This window comes from Sceloporus occidentalis, unplaced genomic scaffold (genome assembly GCF_023333645.1).
Source record: "Sceloporus occidentalis isolate IW3139 unplaced genomic scaffold, rSceOcc1.0.p SCAF_5, whole genome shotgun sequence".
Lineage (NCBI taxonomy): Eukaryota > Metazoa > Chordata > Lepidosauria > Squamata > Phrynosomatidae > Sceloporus > Sceloporus occidentalis.
In genome coordinates this window covers 70,791,316-70,813,084 of record NW_028316985.1, presented here as the reverse complement: position 1 = coordinate 70,813,084, position 21,769 = coordinate 70,791,316, and the positions used below count along the sequence as shown (strand labels likewise).

General features: G+C 38.7%; 1 protein-coding gene across 1 annotated transcript in view; it reads right to left on the bottom strand.

The window, feature by feature from the left end:
• Window positions 1-21,769, bottom strand: part of CPED1 (cadherin like and PC-esterase domain containing 1) — a 127,094-nt gene that overhangs the window by 84,238 nt on the left and 21,087 nt on the right. The window contains exons 3-5 of the mRNA XM_089524359.1: window positions 18,436-18,613; window positions 3,509-3,612; window positions 1,076-1,151 (exon numbers count right to left, since the gene is read on the bottom strand). Of these exons, the coding sequence (XP_089380485.1) occupies window positions 1,076-1,151; window positions 3,509-3,612; window positions 18,436-18,613 (358 nt within the window). The remainder of the gene's footprint in view (window positions 1-1,075; window positions 1,152-3,508; window positions 3,613-18,435; window positions 18,614-21,769) is intronic.

The window sequence follows — 21,769 nt, the reverse complement described above, 5'->3', positions numbered from 1 at the left end:
AGGCAAATGGCCAGGAAGCTGTGCCCCAAATTCAGTGCTGTTCTCCTAGCTGGTTCATTATGGCTAAAGAAACTACATCATTTCAGAAGAACATGTTCAGAAAATTCCTCCTTCTCGAACATCAATCAATAATGTGATTGTGTCCTACATATATTCATGTTCTCTCAGTATAACAGCACAATTGAGAAGGGCAGCTAGGCCAAGCTGACTTATATATGAAGTTAAAAGAAACAATAACAACCAGATTTTTTGAAGGTTTAGTGATTAAATAGACCAAAACATGTGCTGATTTATTTATATGTCCAGATGTACACGGAGCTCCTTGCATTTCAGATGTCTTTTTTTGAAAACCTGATCAAATTGGTCCCTGAATTGTGCATCACAGCTGGTGTTTCACCCAAAGGATAGCTGGGGAGGTGTCGTAGGTTGACATCTGGGCCACAGCTGGACCTGTTCCAGATTGCTCTCACTTTTTGATTATCATTTCACTTACTCCCAGACCTCAAACATTTAAATGGGATTTAAGTCAAGAAAAATGGCCCTTGTTAAATCTACTTATTTGGGTCTGATCTCATTATTTCATGGTTGGTCAACAAATCTGTACTCTATCACTTTACAGTAGTTAAAGGTTTATGTGATCAAATGCCCCTACAAAAGGATTTCCTGTAGATAGAAAACTAACATGCCAAGGAGCTAGCTAGGCTTCCTGATGCTTAGTTTTACCATATATGAGCAAGATTGGGGCTTGTATTTGCTTTGTGTGCCAGAGGAGCATTATAGCCTAAGTGAGGTCCTGCCTGCATCCTGAAGTGATACACAGTTCCAGCAGTTCACCTTTATCTTGCACCTATGATGACACCATTCTCCTTTATCAGAATAGCCTATTTTTTTTTAAAAAAAATGGCTTTTGGTCATACATTGAATCTGCTCCAGTTGATAACCTCAATTTATTTGTTAGGGTGATGCAAGATGAACCGAGATGCACTTACATGCCAATGTTCTCTCATTCTGCTGAGCAAGCGAACCTAAAGATAACCAAATGAAGCAGTTTTTTCAAAGAAACTCAGAATGTTACCTGGAAATGTTCTCACTATCTGGCACAATCCTTCCTTTCTACAAAGCAGATGTTGTATTGAGGGGAGGAGATTTGCCTGAAAAGAATGGAAAAGATTCTAATTAGTATGGTGTTGTTTTGTTTGTAAACTTAGCATGCTTTTTATGTGCCAGTACAAGAAATGCAGGTATAGCATTGCCCACTCTTTTCAGTTGAGATGAGAATCATTCTCTTGTGAGGTATGTGAAACAGCTTTAAGCCAACCAAAAACCCAAGCCAGGGTGTCCTGTGACTTCCATGCCACAGATGCAGTGGATTTATTCTCAGGTTTATTTTAGATTTTATAGGAGCTGTCCAAAGCACTGATCCTGTATTCAACAGAGGTCAAGCTCTGTGGATGGTTCCTCGAGAGTCTGAAATAAAACCCAGAGCACCATCTGCCCTGCATCAATGAAATCTATGAGGAAGTCTCCAAACAATCTTAATTTTGCTCTTAAAAAACAAAAGCAAATTATGAGTCTTTTAGATGCACAGCCCTCTCCCCACACACAGTATACCAGATCAGATGCTATTGCAAATATTAAGCAGGCAGATAATGTAAAACTCACTAAGGCCCTGTGCAGACCAGCAGTTTGGGCTGGCCTGGGGTGGAGTTGGGGTGTAGCGTCTACATGACACATGGCCAAGCTCTGCCCCCAGGATGCCATGACGCCATGCACCACATGGCATCATGGCACTCCTCTGGTGCTGTGTCTGCATAATGCAGTGCCAAAGGAGCACCTTCAAGCCATGCTATCACGCTCTTTTCAGGACGCAAAAAGGAGCTGCTTTTTGTGTCCTAGAAAGGCTGGATTGGGGCCTCGGCATGGGTTGCCATGACCCTGATCCAGCACACCATGTGCACAGAAGAGGGAAAAAACCACCACCTTGTTGGCATTGGGTAGGGTTCTTAAATTAACAGTTCACTCACTATTTACTCGAATACTCTACAGGCTCTTAGTTTGCTCTGTGTGGACACTGGACATAGTTGTGCATTTGCCCAGAAGAAATATTTATGCTAGATATTTGTTGAAGTGTAATATTTTTTTTTAAAAAAATGTTAAAGTCAAGCCTGCTCTGACAAGAAAAGTTGTGATACCCACTGACACCCAGTTAAATGGGTGCCCCATACTTTTAAAAGGCTCTGCATATGTTCCTCGTTTTGTTTTCCTTTGTTTCCTAGCGTTCCTCTCTCAATGAGACATTTGTTTACTTTCAATGGAATCCTATATTTTCCAACAATGTATGAGAGCTGAATTCCATTGGTGGGGGAGGTAAACTATAAAAATCCAGATTATGTAACAGCAAAGCACATCATTATGGCATCACAAAGTAATTTTAAGGATCCCACTCTGCATGCTGAAATCTCAGTGTCAAGCTACATGCTAAACTAATCACATATTAGATACATATTTCCTTTTTTTTACTCTTGAAAAATGATATATGGCCCCAATTTGAACTGAAATCAATGCACTTGGGTGGGAGAAGACTGAAACTTTTCACCCATCTGTTTTCAATCTAGCAATTTGTCCCTTTTCCCAGATGGGGGTTATAAAATGGGTGGGGACTCCAACTGAGCCTTTCCCTTCTCTTTTTCTTAAAAGAACAAAGGGGGGACATTTAAATAATGAGATGGGAGGAATGTTTAAGCTTCCTGCATGTGGTAGGCCCAGTTTGCATTTGGGGCCCCATGTGTTTAGAATTTTTTGAAAAAGGATTTCAACTATGTGCCACGTAGTTTGACTAAGACTAACAGGCTTAGAGATCTTTCTCACCTTAACATCCGTTAGCTCAGGGATGAGCAAGGTCCAGATAGGGATCATCCCATCTATCAGCATCTCCTCAAGCAGCCAAAAATTAATCTTATCTCCAATCAAAGGAGGTTTTTTTCTTTGTCAAAAATGTTCTATCCTAATTTTTTGTTCCTTACTCTCTTTCCATCTTCTGACCATCGACACTGCAGTTTAGCTTTTAAAATATCTCCCTTGATAGACATGCTGGGATTGAACCAGGAACCAGTGTGATCAGTCTGCAACCATGGTAATTTACCTGCCAGTGGTCTTCCTATGTCCATGTTGTCTATTCCTGAGAGTTGCTCTCCAAGATCTCAGGTGGATGTATGTTTTTCCTATATACACACACTGCTCCCAACCCTGCTACTCCAAATCTTTTAAGTGAAGAGTCTAGGGATTGCACTTGACACTTTGTTCATGCAAAGCATTGGCTCTAATTATGAGCAAATTCCAGTGGAGGTTGGATAGCTATTAGAATTAAAATGAAGATGCCAGAACTACCATTTGATAGACTGCTTGGTAATTAAATAAACTATGAAATGAAAAAAAAAACACCCTTGTGTGTTTAAAAGTAATTTCTTGAAGGTGGACAAATGACAAGGACAGTACTTTGGAACCATACCTTCTGCAATAACATTGGCCGATGCGATTCCACTATATTTAAGCAATTTTCATGGTCAGCTTTTCGGGAAGACAGGCAAATCAAAAGATCCCAGGAGCTTAATTCTATTTTTAAAAGAATGAAAGAGAGGCACAATGAGAAAGACCCATGATGACTGAGAAAATACTGCAGTAAACCTAAAATAAAATAAAATAGTACAAATGACACTTCTTGAGGTCTTTATTGTTTGGAATTAAATGCTATTAGTAAATGATGCGTAGTGGTATTGCTTGTACTCTGTAATCATCCCATTAAAAATGTTGTGTTTTTATTGAAAGTGAAAGATATATGCTGACATTGTGATGGTGAATTCACTTTTTCTGGTCACTTTGGAGACTAAAATGTAATATCAACCATGTAATGACCATAATTGTCCCTTCAACCCACATTTTCTCAATTGCAGCCCCCCAAACTGGCCATATGCCATCTGATGGACTATGGGAAGGCAGCAGACAGGGAATCAACTATTTTCTTACAGCTAGCTGCACAGCAATGATATTATCTTCAAGAATTCCTGGATGACCCCCAGAGGTCTTTGCAGATGCCTGCTGCTGTTTTTCCAGCTACAGAAAAAAAATAAATGGACAAATATTTGCTGTTCTTCTATTCTCCACTGACTAGGAAATGACCAGGTTTAGGGGATTGCCACTGAAAAAAGGTGGGTTTGGGAGGATGTTGGACAGAAGACTGTCATAGGTAGATTGCATAGGCCCTATACAGACAGCCAAAATAAAGCTGCTCTGAGTCACTTTGGAGGTATGGTGTTTCAATGATGCATGCATCCTAAGAGTCTGGAAGCTGCACCAAAGCTGCACTCCAGTCCTTAGGACTGGAACATGGCTTTGGTGCGGCTTCTGGACTCTTAGGATGCATGTATCATTTAAACAGCATACCTCCAAAGTGACTCAAAGCAGCTTTATTTTGGCTGTCTGTAACAGGCCATAGCTATGTTTCCTGATGGAAGATCTTGGCCATACACTCAAAAATCCCAGTTATAGCATCAGATCTCTCTTTCCTATTACCCTTAAATTTACAAAAAAAAAAAAAAACACCCAGATTTAACTGGAGGAATCTAGATTATACAGTATTGTGCATTGTTTGAACTCAAAAAGACCTTCTCCTTCTTGTGAAACAAGTCATAGTATGTCATTACATCCTTCCTTCCCTTCTCCCGATCTATACACATCCACATATACAAACATATACAATTCTGCAAGGCCACCTCCACATTGATCTTTAGTATATATGACCTGGGAATCTTCCTGCTGGATCCTGACAGGCTGCGCAAGAAATTGAGAAGGAGAAGAAGCTACTTCCCAGGGATCCCTTCTCCTCTCCACATCAACATACCTTTTTCAAGTTACAAAACACTGAGCATAACAATGTTGTTACTACTGAAGCTTATATTATTGCATACATTTGGCCCAAATGCTCATAGAGCTAGCGGATGGTGAACATTTGAAACCCAAATTCAGAATTACCTATGTTGGACGTTTCTGACATCCCTGGTGGGTTGTAACCTTCACTTTATGAAAGGCCCTGGCTGCATCTACACTGTAGAATCAATACAGTTCGACATGGCTTTAACATGACTCAGTGCTACAGAATTCAGTTTTATAAGATATTTAGCTTTATTTGCCAGAGAGCTGTGGTGCCACAACAAATGACAAATCCAAGGATTCCATAGGATGGAGCCATGATAGTTAAAATGGTGTGAAACTGCAGTAATTCTGTACTGTGACAGGAGCTCCTGTCTGAAGGTGGCGCTGTACCTGTTTCAAAGTAGGAGGGCTCCAAGTTGAGCATGAGCATGAACATGTATATATTTGAGCAAGGATGGTTTGAACAGTCACACTGTCCTAAGAAATAGAGATACTTTCTGGAGCGGCATACTTTCAGTGTTATATGTTAAAGTGGTAAAACAAAAAAGTTTAGGGAAAAGTGGTAGTAGAACAAAGTATAAAAAGGCTTTATTAACCAATGTAATGGCAAAATAATAATGTAAGAGATCAGTTTTGCCAATAGGCATAAAATGCTGGAAACTAAGAGTCCCAGGTGACATACAAATGTACAAATACAGATAAAACCATACACGTTTTGACAATTGTCTTCCTCAGTGGAAAAAATATAATCTGTTATATCATCATTATTAGCTTGGAGTCATCCAGTATAGGTATGAAGAAAATTATATAAAGGAATCAGTGCCCTGGATACTCCAATGGATTATAGTGCACTTTTACTATAGTGCATTGTATTTTTTCCACTGAGGAAGACAATTGTCGAAACGTGTATGGTTTTATCTGTATTTGTACATTTGTATGTCACCTGAGACTTCTAGTTTCCAGCATTTTATGCCTGTTGGCAAAGCTGATCTCATACATTATTATTTTGCCACTACATTGGTTAATAAAGCCTTTTTATACTTTGTTCTACTACCACTTTTCCCTAAACTTTTTTGTTTTACCAATTTGACCTTTTGGTTTAGGGAAACACCTTTGTGTGTTTATCAGTTATATGTTAAGGTGCCATAAAATGAGTATGTACTAATTCTGTAGAAAAGAAACCAAAGATAACTTGTTTATGGATAAAGTAGGCATGGTGTGTCCTACTTTTCTTCACCATACTATAATTACACTGACAACTTAATTTAAAAAATGTGAACCACTAGGATTCATGCATAAAGTTAAAAAAAATCAGGCTTCTAAATAGCTTAGAAAGCCCAATTAGGGTAAATATGCTAAATCTAGCTGAAAAGAAAGATGTGATAACTCAAAGGCTGTTGTCACACTTCAAAAATAAAGCAGTTTGATACCACTTTAACTGCCATGGCTCAATACTATGGAATTCTGGGAACTGTAGTTTATTGTGGCACCTAATGGCTCTGACAGGTAAGGCTAATTCTCACAAAACTACAAATCCCAGAATTCCATGGCATTGAATCACAGAAGTTAAAGTGGTCAAACTGTTGTATTTCTATGGTGTGGAGGAGATTAATTTTTTTCTGTCATTAAAGATAAACCCGACCACCAGCATCTGAAAAGTCCCCACAAGACAACCCTTGTATGTGATTCTCATGAAGACAAGGCAGAAAGGATATCAGTATAAGAATATGTTTATATAGCTCCTGTTCATCTCTTATGCTTTAATACAGAGGGAGGGGGGTAAGCTTAGGAGGAATATAAAGTCTGTCCACAAAGCCTCCTCTTGAAGTGTTTATTCATTATCAAACTATCTGAGTAATGCCTTTTCTCCCTGGAGTACTTGAAGCGGGGACAAATGTCTTGACAAGACATGGTGTTCCTACCTATCAACACATAGTATTCTTGTACATTCAGAGTGGCTTCAAGTTAGAATAGGCAGCCTTCCTTGGGCTCCAAATACAATGCCTTGCTTGGTCCACTGAGAGATATCCATGTCCATTCAGCCACACTCCTTTCCTTCCTGAATAAGGCATTGCTGTGTTTATAAGTGATGAGAAGTGCTGGTTCCGCAGCACGACACACCAATACAGAAAGCCTGATGATATCAGAGGTAGAACTACTATACAGTCTCTCCCCTGATGTCACTTGTCACTCCCTCTTCCGGCCAATGATTTCTACATTATCTATGCAGAGATTAACACAGAGAAGTCCCTTCATGTGCCCCTCACTATCTTGCTGGATGGTGAATTGTACACAGAGGGAATCACTCCTGTCCTGTCCTGCTGGTTTTCCAGTTGGGAAAGTACGGTAAATATGGTGGGGTGTTTGGAGAACCTAGAGATCAGGTTCTTTGTATCACCCTATAAGACCTTGTTGTTATTGTCCATATCCTGACCACATCTTCTACAAACTAAGCAGCACACAAGTTATGTCTCATTGATACAGGGCTAAGAATTGGTTTTTGTTTTTTAAATCGAGATGGCAGATGACAGTAAGATAGCAGATTCTTCTGAATACTGCCCTCTCAGTGGATCAGTTGGAATGCCTGAGATGGACAAAAATACAGATGGATGAAGAATTAGTAGGAGTAGAAAGACAAACATTCTTTTATCTGAAGAACTTTTGGAGTGGGAGATACTATTCGGCAAGTGGAGGGCAGCAAGGCAGAGACAGACAGGCTTGCAAATAAGACTGGGTATTTCAAAAGGAAACAAAACCTGTGACATCATAAACACTGGGCAAAAGAACAAATACAAACAATCTTGCATATTTTAGTCTCTGGCAATGAAATTACAAACTGCTTCCTTGAAGTGTGTATTTGAGAGATGTTCAGGAAAACCTCAAAGCTCTGTGACAGGTGTTGTCATGGAGTCATAGAGGTAGGGTTGCCAACTTTTCAACCAAGCCACAATTACTGTTTGATGTACAGATAACAAGTTAAAGGCAGAAGGACCAGACAGTTTTTGGGTAACTAGGTGAGGGGTAGAACTATTAAAATTTCATTATTGTAATGATAAAGTACTGCTTCTATTTATGACAGCAGATTTTATTTGCCTGGTTGCAGCAGCATGTCTGCAGTAAACATGAACTGTGAAAGAATGGGATACGTCTCAACCAGTTCTACTCCAGTTGTGTGTCCTACAACAGACAAAGTAACAGCAGCTGCCCCTAGAATCTCTTATTAAGCATACATCGATCTGCAGGGAGAGGCGGGAAAATACAAATAAAATTATTATTATTATTATTATTATTATTATTATTATTATTATTATTAAAAAAGCATTGCCTCCTAAATGCAAACCATAACAAAATCAGAGACTGGGGAAAGAGAGGGAAAATTCTCTCAATGCATTTTGGAAGACGCTTTCAAGCAGTATTGTAGAAGGCTCCAAATGTTTGTGTCTGCTAATGTCAGGCTTACCTGAGCTAGTTGTATCACTTCGTGAATACATACTGTTTTGAATAAAATCTTTGGTGAAACGTGCTTAACTTCTCATCCATTTTTGTTTTATAGGAACCTATCCCTGTTCTTTCCATGTTATTTCTACCTCTGGCACCAAATTTTCTGTTAAAGAATTAATGTTCAGGAACATATTTACTTTTTAAAACTGTGGTACATCTGTCCTTCCAAGCTGTGCCAAAAAAAAAAAAAAAATCATTTATTTACTTGGTATCATCAGTTTGTCTTCTCTTCTCTTTATAAGGCCAATCCACTGAAATGTGGCCAGGAGCACCCGTCCCACCCTACAAAATTTATTTGGTAACAGACTACAGTGGTACCCCGGGATACGAACGCACCGCGTTACGAAATTTCCGGGGTACGAAAATCTTAGATTTAAAAAAACTGTTCCGGGTTGCGAAGATTTTTTCGGCTTACGAACATTTTTTCGGCGCGTTTCGGCGCGAAATTCAAAAGCCGCCGCTAGCCGCTAGCGGCTTTCCAGCGGCTTTTCGGGGCTTTTCGGGTTGCGAAATGTATCGGGTTACGAACGGCGCCGCGGAACGAATTAAATTCGTAACCCGAGGGAGCACTGTATGTGAAAGGGCTCCCATGTCTCCAGCTTGAGGTTCTACTTCTCACCACAAAGTTGTAATCTGCTATTGTGTGCTGGGTCCAGGAGTTATTCCAACAATGTTATTGCTAGCTTATCATGTAATTCCAGGATCAACTAGAGTCTATTTATGCTAGGAAGTGCCCCAGGGTTTCAACACATCTCCAGATTCCAAAACCAGCTCACAAGGGTGGTGATGGTCTATTCTTAGCAGATGGGTTGAACATCTAATATTTAATTTCATTTTTACTGAAGTTGTCATTATCAGATGCTGCTGCTTTTAATGTTTATACCCTTTTAAATTTTGTACGCATAAATACATTCTACATGCTACAGGCATTCTTGATATAATTCCAACAATCTCACTGATTCACATGGTACCATTTGCTTGCCTTATGATCTCAATCAGCACTGGGTTATGCTCTCCCGCCCACCCCTTTTTAAAAGAATGATATTCTGTATTTCTAAAATAATAAGCTTCATAAAGTTTTCATTGTCAATTAATCTCAAAAATCTACACTGAATATGCCAGGCTAAACTTTCTTAAAAAGTCATTGCAATTAGAGAGGTATATATAGTCTTTCGGTAGATTTCTTGTTGTGAAAACAAAAACAGGACTGAAAGATGCTATTGAAATTTCTGTTTTGTTTCCCAGAATAAAACTAATGCATGTAATATAGCCTTTGAATTAAAAAGCTAACATTCCTTGAACTATGTTGCTTCTGTTTCCATGTGGAGTTTAAGAGAAAAATATAGTAGGGCTCATTTTCTGTTTTTAACTTTACAATCCTTTTTTCATGTCTAACTTTAGTATTAATATGTTTCCCTAGTGGTTATTAAAGATGGATTTATTAATGACACAAGAACATTTGTGCTTGCATTAGCATCAGTTGGGTCCCCAGTCATGTTTATTTAACCTTCACTCTGTTGGATTGTTTACATGACTGGAACATGAGTTAAATTCCCTTTAAATTTCTCAGACTTTCTTATTTATAAAAGCTGAGCTTCTTGTGACCTCTCTATTCATGATGTTTCCTTTAACCCTCTCCCAGCAATGAAAGAACAAAATACCCAGTGTCTTATTTAAGGTCCCCCCCCCCCCAATCTTTTAGCTCCTTAAAAAGGTAAAATCCTTGAATAATAAGTGAAAATGGCAACCAGATGTTCAGAGAACCTGCTGGCATCTTTCCTTGGAACTATTTTGATTCCTTTTTTCTGCTGTGTTATAATTTGTATTTGTGTTAAACGAAATAACTAATGTTAAGCAAAACTTGTATTTTTAAAGTCTGTTAGATACATACCTGACTGCCACCAAAAGTCACATGCTATTTTTACATATGTACAGGTATGTGTGTAGGAATTCTGTCCTGAGTGTGAAATGCTAGAATCCAGAAAAAGTGCAATCACAAAGAAGGTGTTTTATTGTGTTTGTTTCAATGTGATAAAGGGGTGGGAATGTAAACATGTTCCTCTGACAGACAGTAGCTACTAGCAAAATGCACTGAGTGATAGCAAACTACCACAAAATATTCACAAAGCTCATGTAGTAAAATCTTCTTAGGGTGATGCTGCCATGTCAAAAAAGTAACTTGAAAAATTATTTGAAGAGCAGGAAGTGGAAAACAAAGGCTGCATCTGAACTGCAGAACTAATGCAATTTGATGCTGTTTTAACTGTCATGGCTCAGTGCTGGGATTTGTAGTTTTGTGGGGCACCAGAGCTGTTTGACAGAGAAGGCTAAATATCTCATAAAACTATGCATCCCAGAACTCCATAGCACCAAATCATGATAGTTAGTGATGTCAAACTGCATTATTTCTGCAGTGCAGCATGCATTCTGGACCAATATAATGAGACTTTTATCAGATATCTTCAGTGAAGAGAGCAATTTCACTAGGAAACTTTTTTCACATATCCCAGCTCTTTTTTATACACTGAAAGCTCAATGTCAGTAGATTTATATAAGTCTTCCTCAACACTGAATTGTACGGCTTATCTTTTTCTGTCTTTAATGGTAAAGGTGAATAATTGTTTCCATATTTATGGCAGCTTAAAGGATGATTAGGAAAACTCTATGAAATTAATGTGATTACTATTAGTCGACAGGCAACTTGAAGGCACGTGATCCCTTTTAAGTATTGTTTTCCTGCAGGCTGACCATGTTAGTGCTCTTAGCATTTCCTGGTATGTTCTGCATTTTATATTCTTTTTATCATCTCTGTTTATCTCCTCTGAATCTTTTCTAGTCTATCTATGTCCTTCCTAAAAGATTTTAGCCAAAACAGACTGCAGCCTTGTCAAATAAAGTCAGATAAAAACAAGACATGTAAGACAATAAGTAAAATGAGTAAGAGTGTCTTGAGTAGCTGCAACTCAGAATGGCAGCTGTGTTGTTTTGCAAAGCAGTTGCTTTGTAGATACATGTTCAGTTTGTGACCCATTACCATTGTGCAGTCACTTTTGTTCATCCTAAAATGTCCAGTTCTGCTTCTTCCTTAGCAGCTGTATAGCACTGGTGTGCCAAGAGTGCCAATGGAATTTATACTCCCCTTTGAATCCCTAGATGTGTACAATACACCCACGCATCCAAGTGGTTGTTCAGAAAAATTGACTTTGGGTATCCAATGTGAAGTTGAAGGCTTTCATGGCTGGCATCCATAGTTTTTTTGTGAGTTTTTCAGGCTATGCTCTAGAAGAGTTTGTTCCTGATGTTTCACCAGCATCTGTGGCTGGCATCTTCAGAGAATGCTGGCATGGAAGAGAGTGATGTGTGTGTGTATGTCTATAGTGTGACCCTGTGTAGGGAAGAGTGACTTTCATGTAAATCTGTATATTGTTCTGTTGTAGAATGGCAAGGCCTCAGGGTGGGAGGGTATGCAAAGAGGATTAGTGTCTATTTAATTAGTGATCATTGTATGCTGGGAAAACCCCGACCCTGGGTGGTTTTCATTTGCATTTTTCTGGGTCTTGATGTTAGTGTTTTTCAGGACTGGTAGCCAAATCGCTAACTTTAAGGGTTTCTTCTTTCCTGTTGAAGTTGTCTTGGTGTTTGTGGATTTCAATGGCTTCCCTGTGCATTCTTACCTGATAGCTGTTGACATGGTGCAGAATTTCAGTGTTTTCAAATAGCATTTTATGCCCAGAGTGGTTTAAAACATGTTCTGCTACTGCTGATTTTTCTGACTGACCTAGTCTGCAGTGTCTCTCATGTTCCTTGATTCGTGTTTGAACACTGCATTTGGTGGACCCTATGTAGACTTGTTCACAAGTTGATTTGAGTGTTGGATTAGGACACTGGGAGACCAGGATTTAAATCCCTACTCAGCAATAGAAACCTACTGGTCACATTCTCTCAGCCTCAGAGGAAGGTAAGAGGCCAAACCCCCCTTTGAACAAATTTTGTCAAGAAAACCCTGCAATAGATTTGCCTCAGGATCATAGACACTTCCATGGATTAGATTTTAAAAATGCAATCTTCTTTTTTAAGGAACATAGGAAGATGCTTTATTCTTGGTCAAGATCATTTGTCTGTACAAACCCGTACTATCCACTCTGACTGCTGGCAGATCTTAAAGATTTCAAGTTTCACATCACTACCTACTTGAACCTTTATACTGATGATGCTAGCAATTGAACTTGTATCATTTAGCAGTGATAATGTAAGATCCGTGGCCATCAGATTATTCTTCATCCCATCAGTGGTTCAAGTGGAACATACTCTCTCGAAGAGTGGTGGAGTCTCCTTCTTTGGAGGTTTTTAAAAAGAGGCTGGACGGCCAACTGTCGGGGATGCTTTGCTTTTGAGTTCCTGCATGGCAGGGGGTTGGACTGGATGGCCCTTGTGGTCTCTTCTAATCCTATGATTCTATGACTCTATGAAATAAACATATACACTTTGTACATACAGTCTGAAGGTAATTTTATACATAATACAGTGCACTCGTGTCATACACAGGTGCACTATATATAGATTTGAGCATACGCTCAAACTTGTGTAGAGTCACAGGGCGCAAGGGGCGGTGCGTCCCATTCGAATGAATGGGGCGTGCGCCCATGGCTCATGTGCTGCCACGCTGCCGCAGGCACAAGCCCCATTCATTCCAATGGGGCTTGAACATGTGCAGAATTTGGCTTACGCAGGGGGGGAGGGGTTCCAGAACAGATCCCCCGCATAAGATGAGGGCACACTGTATTATTAACAATTTTGTGCATGAAATAAAGTTTGTGTACATTGAGCCATCAGAAAGCAAAGGTCCCAGCCACCCATGAAATTGAACTTATATGGGAATATTAGTTTCCTCAACACTAAGAAAAGTTTATATAAAAGCTATAACGTGGAACCTCAAAAAGCGAGGGGTTCAAAAATTTCAATCTGATCAGATTTAATCTAGGCTTGCTCAAAGAAGAAAAGTTACAATTTTTCCATATATGCTTTCAGACTGGTCTGTTGGTTCAGAGCCAGATTTTTAAAAAAACAAAAAAACCTTAAGATACTCTTCTTAACTAGAGGAACAAAAACCAGACAGACCTCTGAAACTTGAAACTAAATAGGAAAAGCACTGGATACGGCTACTAAATTATATCAGTCAAGAAATATGTTTACCTTGCCATTTCCACTCTACGTATTGCAGTATATATTGCCTGAATTTTTAAAGTAATACCTCCAAGGAACACATTTTTATAAATTAAAAGTGTTCTGCTAAAACAATGTTATGACACAACATAAACAACGTGCCTTCAGAAATCAGTACATCAAGTACCATGCTTGTAAAAGCACATGAAAATGTTATTTGCTAGCAAGACAAAAATGATTTTCCATCTGTATTAGAGGATATCACCAGCTTGGTATGTAAGCATGTTGCTTCACTTTAATTTATTTTAAAAACTTAATCTTAAATCTGGGGATATGAAGAGCTGCAAAACATTTAGAACACATGGAACAGAATTTACAATCAAGTTCCCCCTCCCCTCCCAAAAAAGACATCTGTTGGATGTTTACTATACAATTCCCATATGGGAAAGTTGCAGGTACATCTGGATATTGAGATACCACACTTAAATCTGTTACTGCTGGAGAAAATTTTAAGGAATTATTGTTCCTGATTTCAAAACATGAATTATATCACAGACAATAATGCCTTACACAGTTCACCAGTGTTTTTGGTAGAAATTCTTTACTAAAATGTGGCTTATGAACAACATGGTGTAATAAGGCTACTTTAGCTATCACAGTAAACATTCTGGCTTTGGTGCATTAAAGAAAAGGATGTCCCGTAACTTCCAAGTGTATTTTGGTCATAAAATGTACAGTGTTTCTATAGCCAAAAAGCTGATGACTTCACTGTCTTTTAAAACTTTACAGCCTTTCCAATATATTCAAAAGATTAGAGGGAGCGATGTAGGGAATAGCCTTCTTGGTGGTGGCACCAAGAAGTGACCAAGAAGCTTCCTGCCTGTGCCGATGTTTGCCATAAGGCTGACACAGGCAAGAGGCTTGTCTGTCAATGCTCTGCCAGGTGCTCAGTTGATGATCCTAAGCATCAACTGCTTAGGTATTGCTCTCTTTGTATCCAGTCACCCTGGGAACAGCAACTGAAAAAATGGCCTTCTTTTTGTTGTATGTGTGGCATGGGCAAGAGGAAAGAGCAGGCCTGGGACACTGCTGAATTCACATATGAGAATGTCTGGAAGCTGCTCTATTTGGCCTGTCTGTTTTGGGCCTTAGAGGAAAAGGGGCATTTGCCCCAAAAAGTTTGGGGACCACTGCCTTAGACCTAGTGATGTAAGTAAATTATTGAACTTAATTGAGGGAATCTATTCAGCCATGAAACTCACTGACTAGTGAAAGAGTGAGCAAACTCCTATGATGGTCACATGCACCTCCAACAGATCCCTAAATCTCAACATCACTCTAAAACAAAACAAAACAAACAAGCTTCATTTATATACCGCTTCATACTGCCTAAGCAGTGTCTAAGTGGTTTACAACTGTAAGCTAACATTTAGATAACAATTGTTCAAATTAGTCAAAAGCCATTGACGTAGATGAAAATGTGAAAATACTCCCAGCCCACCCACAACCCCCAAGAAAACTGGCTGGATTGACTGAAAGCTGACACCAAACTTCTGCTTTACTTCTTGTTGTGTTTTTGGCTACTCATAACTGATGAGGGGTGCAGAGGGGGAAATTATCATTGCACCCTCAACAGTTTCCATCCCCTGGGTTGGTCCATGCATTAGTCACTATCTCTCTGGAGTTTATCACACGGGAGGAATTTCTCTTAATTTCTAATGAAAAGAAAGTGGGGCCAGAACGCATTCACGTGAATTCTCTAGTTCAGCAAATTTACGTGAATTTGAATTGCGTTTGAATTGACTTCCCATTGCCTGAAAATAGCTTGTCGTTGCCTGAAATTGCCTGTGGTAGTCTATCACGCAATAACGTGAAATCCCATGATTGCATTCGGACTGACTTCCCATTGTCTGAAATTGCGTGTGGTGGTCTATCACGCAATAATGTTAAACCCCATGATTGCATTCAGATTGCCATTGGATTATACTTCCAATTTCCCTTGTCTGATAAACTCCTCTGCTTCCTTATCCATTTCATATGGTTAATAGAAAGAGGGAATGTCCTGCTCTCATGCAAGTATGTCTGAGAATCTATGAGAGAGGTAAGCAACCGTCAGGCGTTTGGGGTTATTCACTGACTTTTTATGGTATCTTGAATGGTCAGCCAGTTATCAAAACCCTGATTTTTTTTACTTTAAAAAAATGTTTTCATTCAAAAGACCCCTTGCGGCCCCCTTGGAGCCATGGGGGGATTTCAAAATATTTCTGGCTTCCCTGGCTGTCTTGAACCTAACAGGTTTACTTTCTGGTTAAAGAAAGGCCCAAAATATTTAAAATCTCCAAGGGGGGTATGGACAAACTACTAGCTGTTTAAAGATAGGTGTGAAAGGATGGGTGCTTGGAGGATGTGGCTGTTTTTGTTTGTTTGTTTGTTTGTTTGTTTGTTTGTTTTTGCAAAAAACATGGAGGCACTTGAGGTCTCCTGAGGTCTCAAAAATAGAATTGGAGGCCATATTCAAACTATAGGCCACCCTTTTCTCTGGACTAGGAGTAGGACAGCACTCTTAATCAGCTAATGCCTAGAACACATTTGCCCCATAACAAATGCCCTTTGTTGTTGTTGTGTGCCTTCGGAGACCCTAAGGCAAAGCTATCATGGGGTTTTCTTGGCAAGATTAGTTCAGAGAAAGTTTGCCATTGCCTTCCTCTGAGGCTAGAGCATGTGACTTGCCCAAGATCACGCCTAGATATGCATTATATGGCTGCCAGAATACAGGCTCCATTTTGCCCATGATTTAGTTTATTGTCAGAAGGGCTCAGTCGCAAGTCATATTTAGGGAATTGATCAAATTGAAAAACGGTGCATCTAATTTCTGCAGTACATTTTTTTAAAAAGATTAGAAGTGGTACATTTTGATTCATCATTTGAACTGCTTAATCTGAAAACTAGAATTGAAAAAGTTTATTCCCTTTAGTAAATTGTAGAGTCTACATCTTGTCCATAAAACGCTTAAAAGTTCTAGCTTTAGAGACACCAGAAAAATATCCATTATGTATGGGAGACACAAATAAGACTGCCTGTCATGTCAACATGTCTTTCTTAAAAACAAAGAGCATCCCCTTCTCCCTATACAGACTGTTGTGAGCTAAATTTTCTTCATACTTTTTAGTGCAAGACTACATGAATGAATATTATTCAAGTAAAAAATGAATATAAAGCAAAAGAACTCAACTGAATGCAGGGATTTGACAGAGCAACATAAAGGCCCATTTCAGATAAAACCATTGTTTTTTGCCTTTAAATGGGTTTTAGCTTAATTTACAATTTGCTTCCATTTTCCCATGATGTTGCATTTCAAGGAACCACAATTTATTTAACCCATAGTTTAAAAACAACCGGTGAAAGGAAGCCAAAGTTTCCCAAGTTTGGATGGAGCATTAAACGGAGAGCAAGACCCCCAATCTCCCTATTGATAGTGTAAAAGGAGAGGGCAGTGAAAGGAAAAGCCTGCCCCAGTTTCATCATAGCTTATTCACGTAGTGAGGATCCAATTGTGGCTAACAGGTAGTGGAAAGTACTGAGTGAATTGAAAAGTTCTGCATTCGTGCAAGGAGGTATTCAATGCCTCCTTGTACAAAGAGAAAAACAGCAGCGGTGGCAGTTGTGACTAATACATGTACTGATAACAGCCACACACCATCATGAAATGGTCAGCTCCAAAGCCCAGCACAGGTGATATTCCAAAACAATTGCCACATATAACCTTGAATCTAAGGTGACCTCATAGCCAGACATTCAAGAAATAAGCACCTGAGACACAGCTTCCTCCTCCTTCCTTCTTTTGGTGTCACTTGGTGTGTGTGTGTGTGTGTGTGGTTGCCAGGGTGGGGGCAGAAGCTGCAAAAAGAAGTTCACTTGCTCTTTTCCTTTCCTGTAGTGGCAGCCCCCTCCTCAGGAGGAAGCAGCCACCAAGACAAAACCAGGAGGGGCATGCTCGCTCCTTCTCACCCCGCAATGGGAGGAGGGTCTGACTGGGTGTCACCCCTCTTCTGAGGTGTCACCCAGTGCAAGCCGCCTCCTGCACTCCTTTAGTGATGCCACTGCTCTTCACCATGCACCATTCTGTACCACCACCTTCCCTTTTTGCATAATGTTGCCAGAGGAACAACTAGGATCTCAACCTAGGTAGAAATATCACACTTGACCATGAGTGGGAAACTAGCCAAACCATTTTTTATTTGGGATGCAAAATCCATTCAAATCTATGCCCTTTTGAGCTAGGTTACAAATAAAATTCCTACTACAGCCTCTGTAAAATGTTGTTGTTATTACATTAATATTGGGGTTCTGCTGTCATTCTTATTAGGTATGTCAAATACTTCTTAAATGGTTTTATGTGGGTTTTTGGGGCTATGTGGCCATGTTCTAGACGATTTTATTCCTGATGTTTCGCTAGCATCTGTGGCTGGCATCTTCAGAGAATCTGAAGATGCCAGCCACAGATGCTGGTGAAACATCAGGAAAAAACTCTTCTAGAACATGGCCACATAGCCCGAAAAAACACATAAAACTATGGATGCTGGCCATGGAAGCCTTCGACTTCACAATTCTTAAATGTTTTCTCTTTTCTGATTTGTTAGGTGCCTTTGAGTTCCTTTTGAATAAGTTTTTCAGACACACACACAAATGTAAATATAGTATGTGGTAACTCTAGAACATAATATGATTTAACTCTTTAACCAAAAACAGATTTATAAACTCAAAGTATATAGCCATTTAAATATGACAATCTGATCGTGTTACAGTTAGGAAATACATTGCTGTTTCACCATGTATTCTCACCTTGATTGGGGATTTCATGTCTGCTCAGTTTTCCATCTTCAAGGACTGTAACCACATAATTGTGTTGTGCAAGGATATGTCGATATAATTGAAGGTCTTGTTTATTGCCAGAAGAAAGGATGTAAAGTATAACTGCTCTTGTCTGGCTTCTAAAGTGTTTAAAAATGGCATCCTCAGTCTAAAACAAAAAAAGAAGAGAGATTTATGTGTTACACAAGAAAATGCAAATAGCTGTGAGATATTATGACACAGGAATTTTCTATGACACAGAAAATAATATTTATTTTCCATAGAAGGGTTTCAGATAACTATACAACAATCAGACTAAAGGCTTATCAGTCCCAGAATTCTGTTCTCCACACTGGTCATGCATTACCTACAGAAAACCTTCAACCAAGACATGAGTAAAATAACATCCTCTTGCTTTTGTTCCTTAGCAACAAATATGCTGATCCTCATACCAATACTAAATATTTAGCCAGTGTAACTAAGCAATTGACAGCTTTATCATCTATCTATCTATCTATCTATCTATCTATCTATCTATCTATCTATCTAGCCAGCCAGCCAGCCAGCCAGCTATCTTCTTGTTGTGTGTTGTTTCCAACTTGAGCAAACCCTAAGGCAAACGGATCACAGAGTTTTCTTGGCAAGTTTCTTCAGATCAGGATTGCCATTGCCATCCTCTGCAGCTGAGAGAGTATGACTTATTCAAGGCTGAGCCAGGATTTGAACCCTGGTCTCCGAGTGTCCTGGCTCTTAGAGTATCAAAACTTGCAGCAACAAATTCCCCCATTTCTCTATACACTGTGTGAAAACATGCTTCCCTTTTATTTTTGTCCTATATCACCATTCTAGTTCAGTGGATGACCAGAGTTGTAGTATTATAACTACAAAGTCTTCATCATATTCACTTTCTTATACTCTCCAGTTACTAAGCTAAACAGCCCCGAAATTGTAACCTTCCGTCACACTGGAATTTGCTTTCAGCATTACAGTTATGCATTTTGGTTGTCCTTTTCTTCAACTCTGCCAGCTCTACAATATCCTTTCTAGGTGTGGTTGCTACAACTTTACATAGTTCCTAGATGTGGTCACACTACAGGCTTCTATCAGCATAATTTGGCAGTTTTACTTTTGAGTCCTTTCCTAATTAGGTCTGACATCAAATTTAGCTTTTTAAAAATAACAGCAGCTGCTTACAGAATCATAATTTTCATCATCTATCACAAATAAAATAAAAGGGTTTTTTTTTTTTTTACATCTGGAAAATAGAAAGGTGACCATTGCAACCTTCATATTTGCTAAATTTATTACTGGAATGTTTATAGAAAGCATTATGCAAACAAGCAGTTATGGATCTCTCAATGGGTGATGGCTAAAAGGAGAAAGGCAGATGTTTCAGTGTAAACAAGTGTCATTCAAAAAATTTCCAGTTGTTTATGAGCCTGGTAGCCAGCTATAAAGTGACATTCACAGCAGTCCTTTCCCCATGCACAGGAAGTAGTTTTATGTTACACTTGGCTCTAAGTATAAGATTCCTTGTAGGAGGGAGACACATCCCAATTTTCAATCTTTGATGAATGACTAGTGCTTCTCTGTTTTAAAGCCAAACTTGTATCTTCCCCTAGCTAGAATCAATACAGTTGATTGAAATACAGCTGTTGAAATAATTCATCCACATTTCATTAAATATCTTGAACAAATGTATAAAACAAGACTATTTATGTTGTCATCATAAGCAAAAGTAACAGGAGTAAACAGGAAATGATGAGCACATGGGAGTTATGTTACAGTCTTGTAATTTATCCTCTCCCTGTCCTTGTCGTATTTATAACCTATTTGTCCTGTAGTGAGAAATTAAATGCTATTTTACCTCAAAACACCCCTGCTTCTAGAGCAGACCTAATCCTCTATTTCCCTTTTCTGCTTCTATTTTTTGCCACCTTTATTCAATTATTCTTAATCCGGAGCCTACTAAAACCTCCTGATGCTTTCTACTTGAGGCCTGATATCTTCTTCTAGGTATAAACTTAGTGCTGGTTTTCATGTAAGCATATTCAAAATATACTGGGAATAAGGAAAGGGGAGGATTTGTTTGCTCTCCAGTTTCCATGAACAGTGCAGTAACTCAAATTTGAACAAAGATATTTGTGCATATATTTTGGCAGAAATGCACTTCATCTTAGGTTTTTCAGTTTTTGGCAATGAGTGAGCTGTGAAATAGATGGACTTGAAAATTGTAGCTTAGGATGTAACAGAAGTTGAAAAATGAATATCAGTTCTCCAAACTTTTGCTGATAATAGGAACAAGGGAGCCCAATTTACATTAGAGAATGTTCATGTATGCTTTTTCCCCAATAGATATGTGTGCATTGATTTCGTTGGGCAGAAAGGTGTATGTAGAAAAGTTTACATTATGCTTTCAAATAAAGATTGATTTCCCCCAGCTACTATTTGCAAAAGGTTAAAAAGAGCAGATATGATAAACAAGAAAATAACATTAAGTCACTTAATGTTGGAACAATGATGGGGTACGATTATCTATATAGAAGATACATTCCTTCTGTATTTAAATGTGTGTGTGTATAGACAAATATTTTTCCTTTTTCCCTCTACTTTTTTCCTCACTATTTTTTCTTTAACCTTTATTTTCTGTTCTTTTTTTCTTCCTTCTCTTTTTCCCCCCCTTTTTTATATAATAAAACTCAATAAAGATTTTTAAAAAGAGCACATATGCATTCATGTTCCTCTTTTGTCAGATGTAGTTTTGCCTAAGATATAGAGGGAGAGAAACATACACTAAATTCTTCACTAAAAGTAATGTTTTAATATAAAGTGTTTTTTAGAATACAATAGATCCATTGGTGAATAAACTCCAGTGAGTCTTGCCAGAAAGATCATTATGGGATGATGTGACTTATGAATGATCATATAACATCGAAGGATTGAAATAATGTGAAGATAAAAATGTTGCAAGAATGCAGAACCTCCATTATCACAAGCAATAAAGCGGTAGATAACTTCCTGGATAAGCAAATATATTGTAAATTTCATGGTAAATGGCAAGCTTTGGTAACTGGCTGTTTTAGCATACTTGCTATTCTGATTTAATATAAAGTGCATTTTGAGTATGGCTGCCAGATCTCAGGGCCTGGCCCTGAGTCTCCAGTTTTTATGGGCCATCTACAGGAAGAAAATTGAAGATTCAAATTCTCCTGCTTTGGAGGGCTCAGTTCTGGGCAAGAGGAAAGTTATGTGTGCAAATCTCCAGCTCAGCTAGTAGAGCAGCAGCTTGCTATAATATGTAAATAAATAAAAATAAAAATAAAAG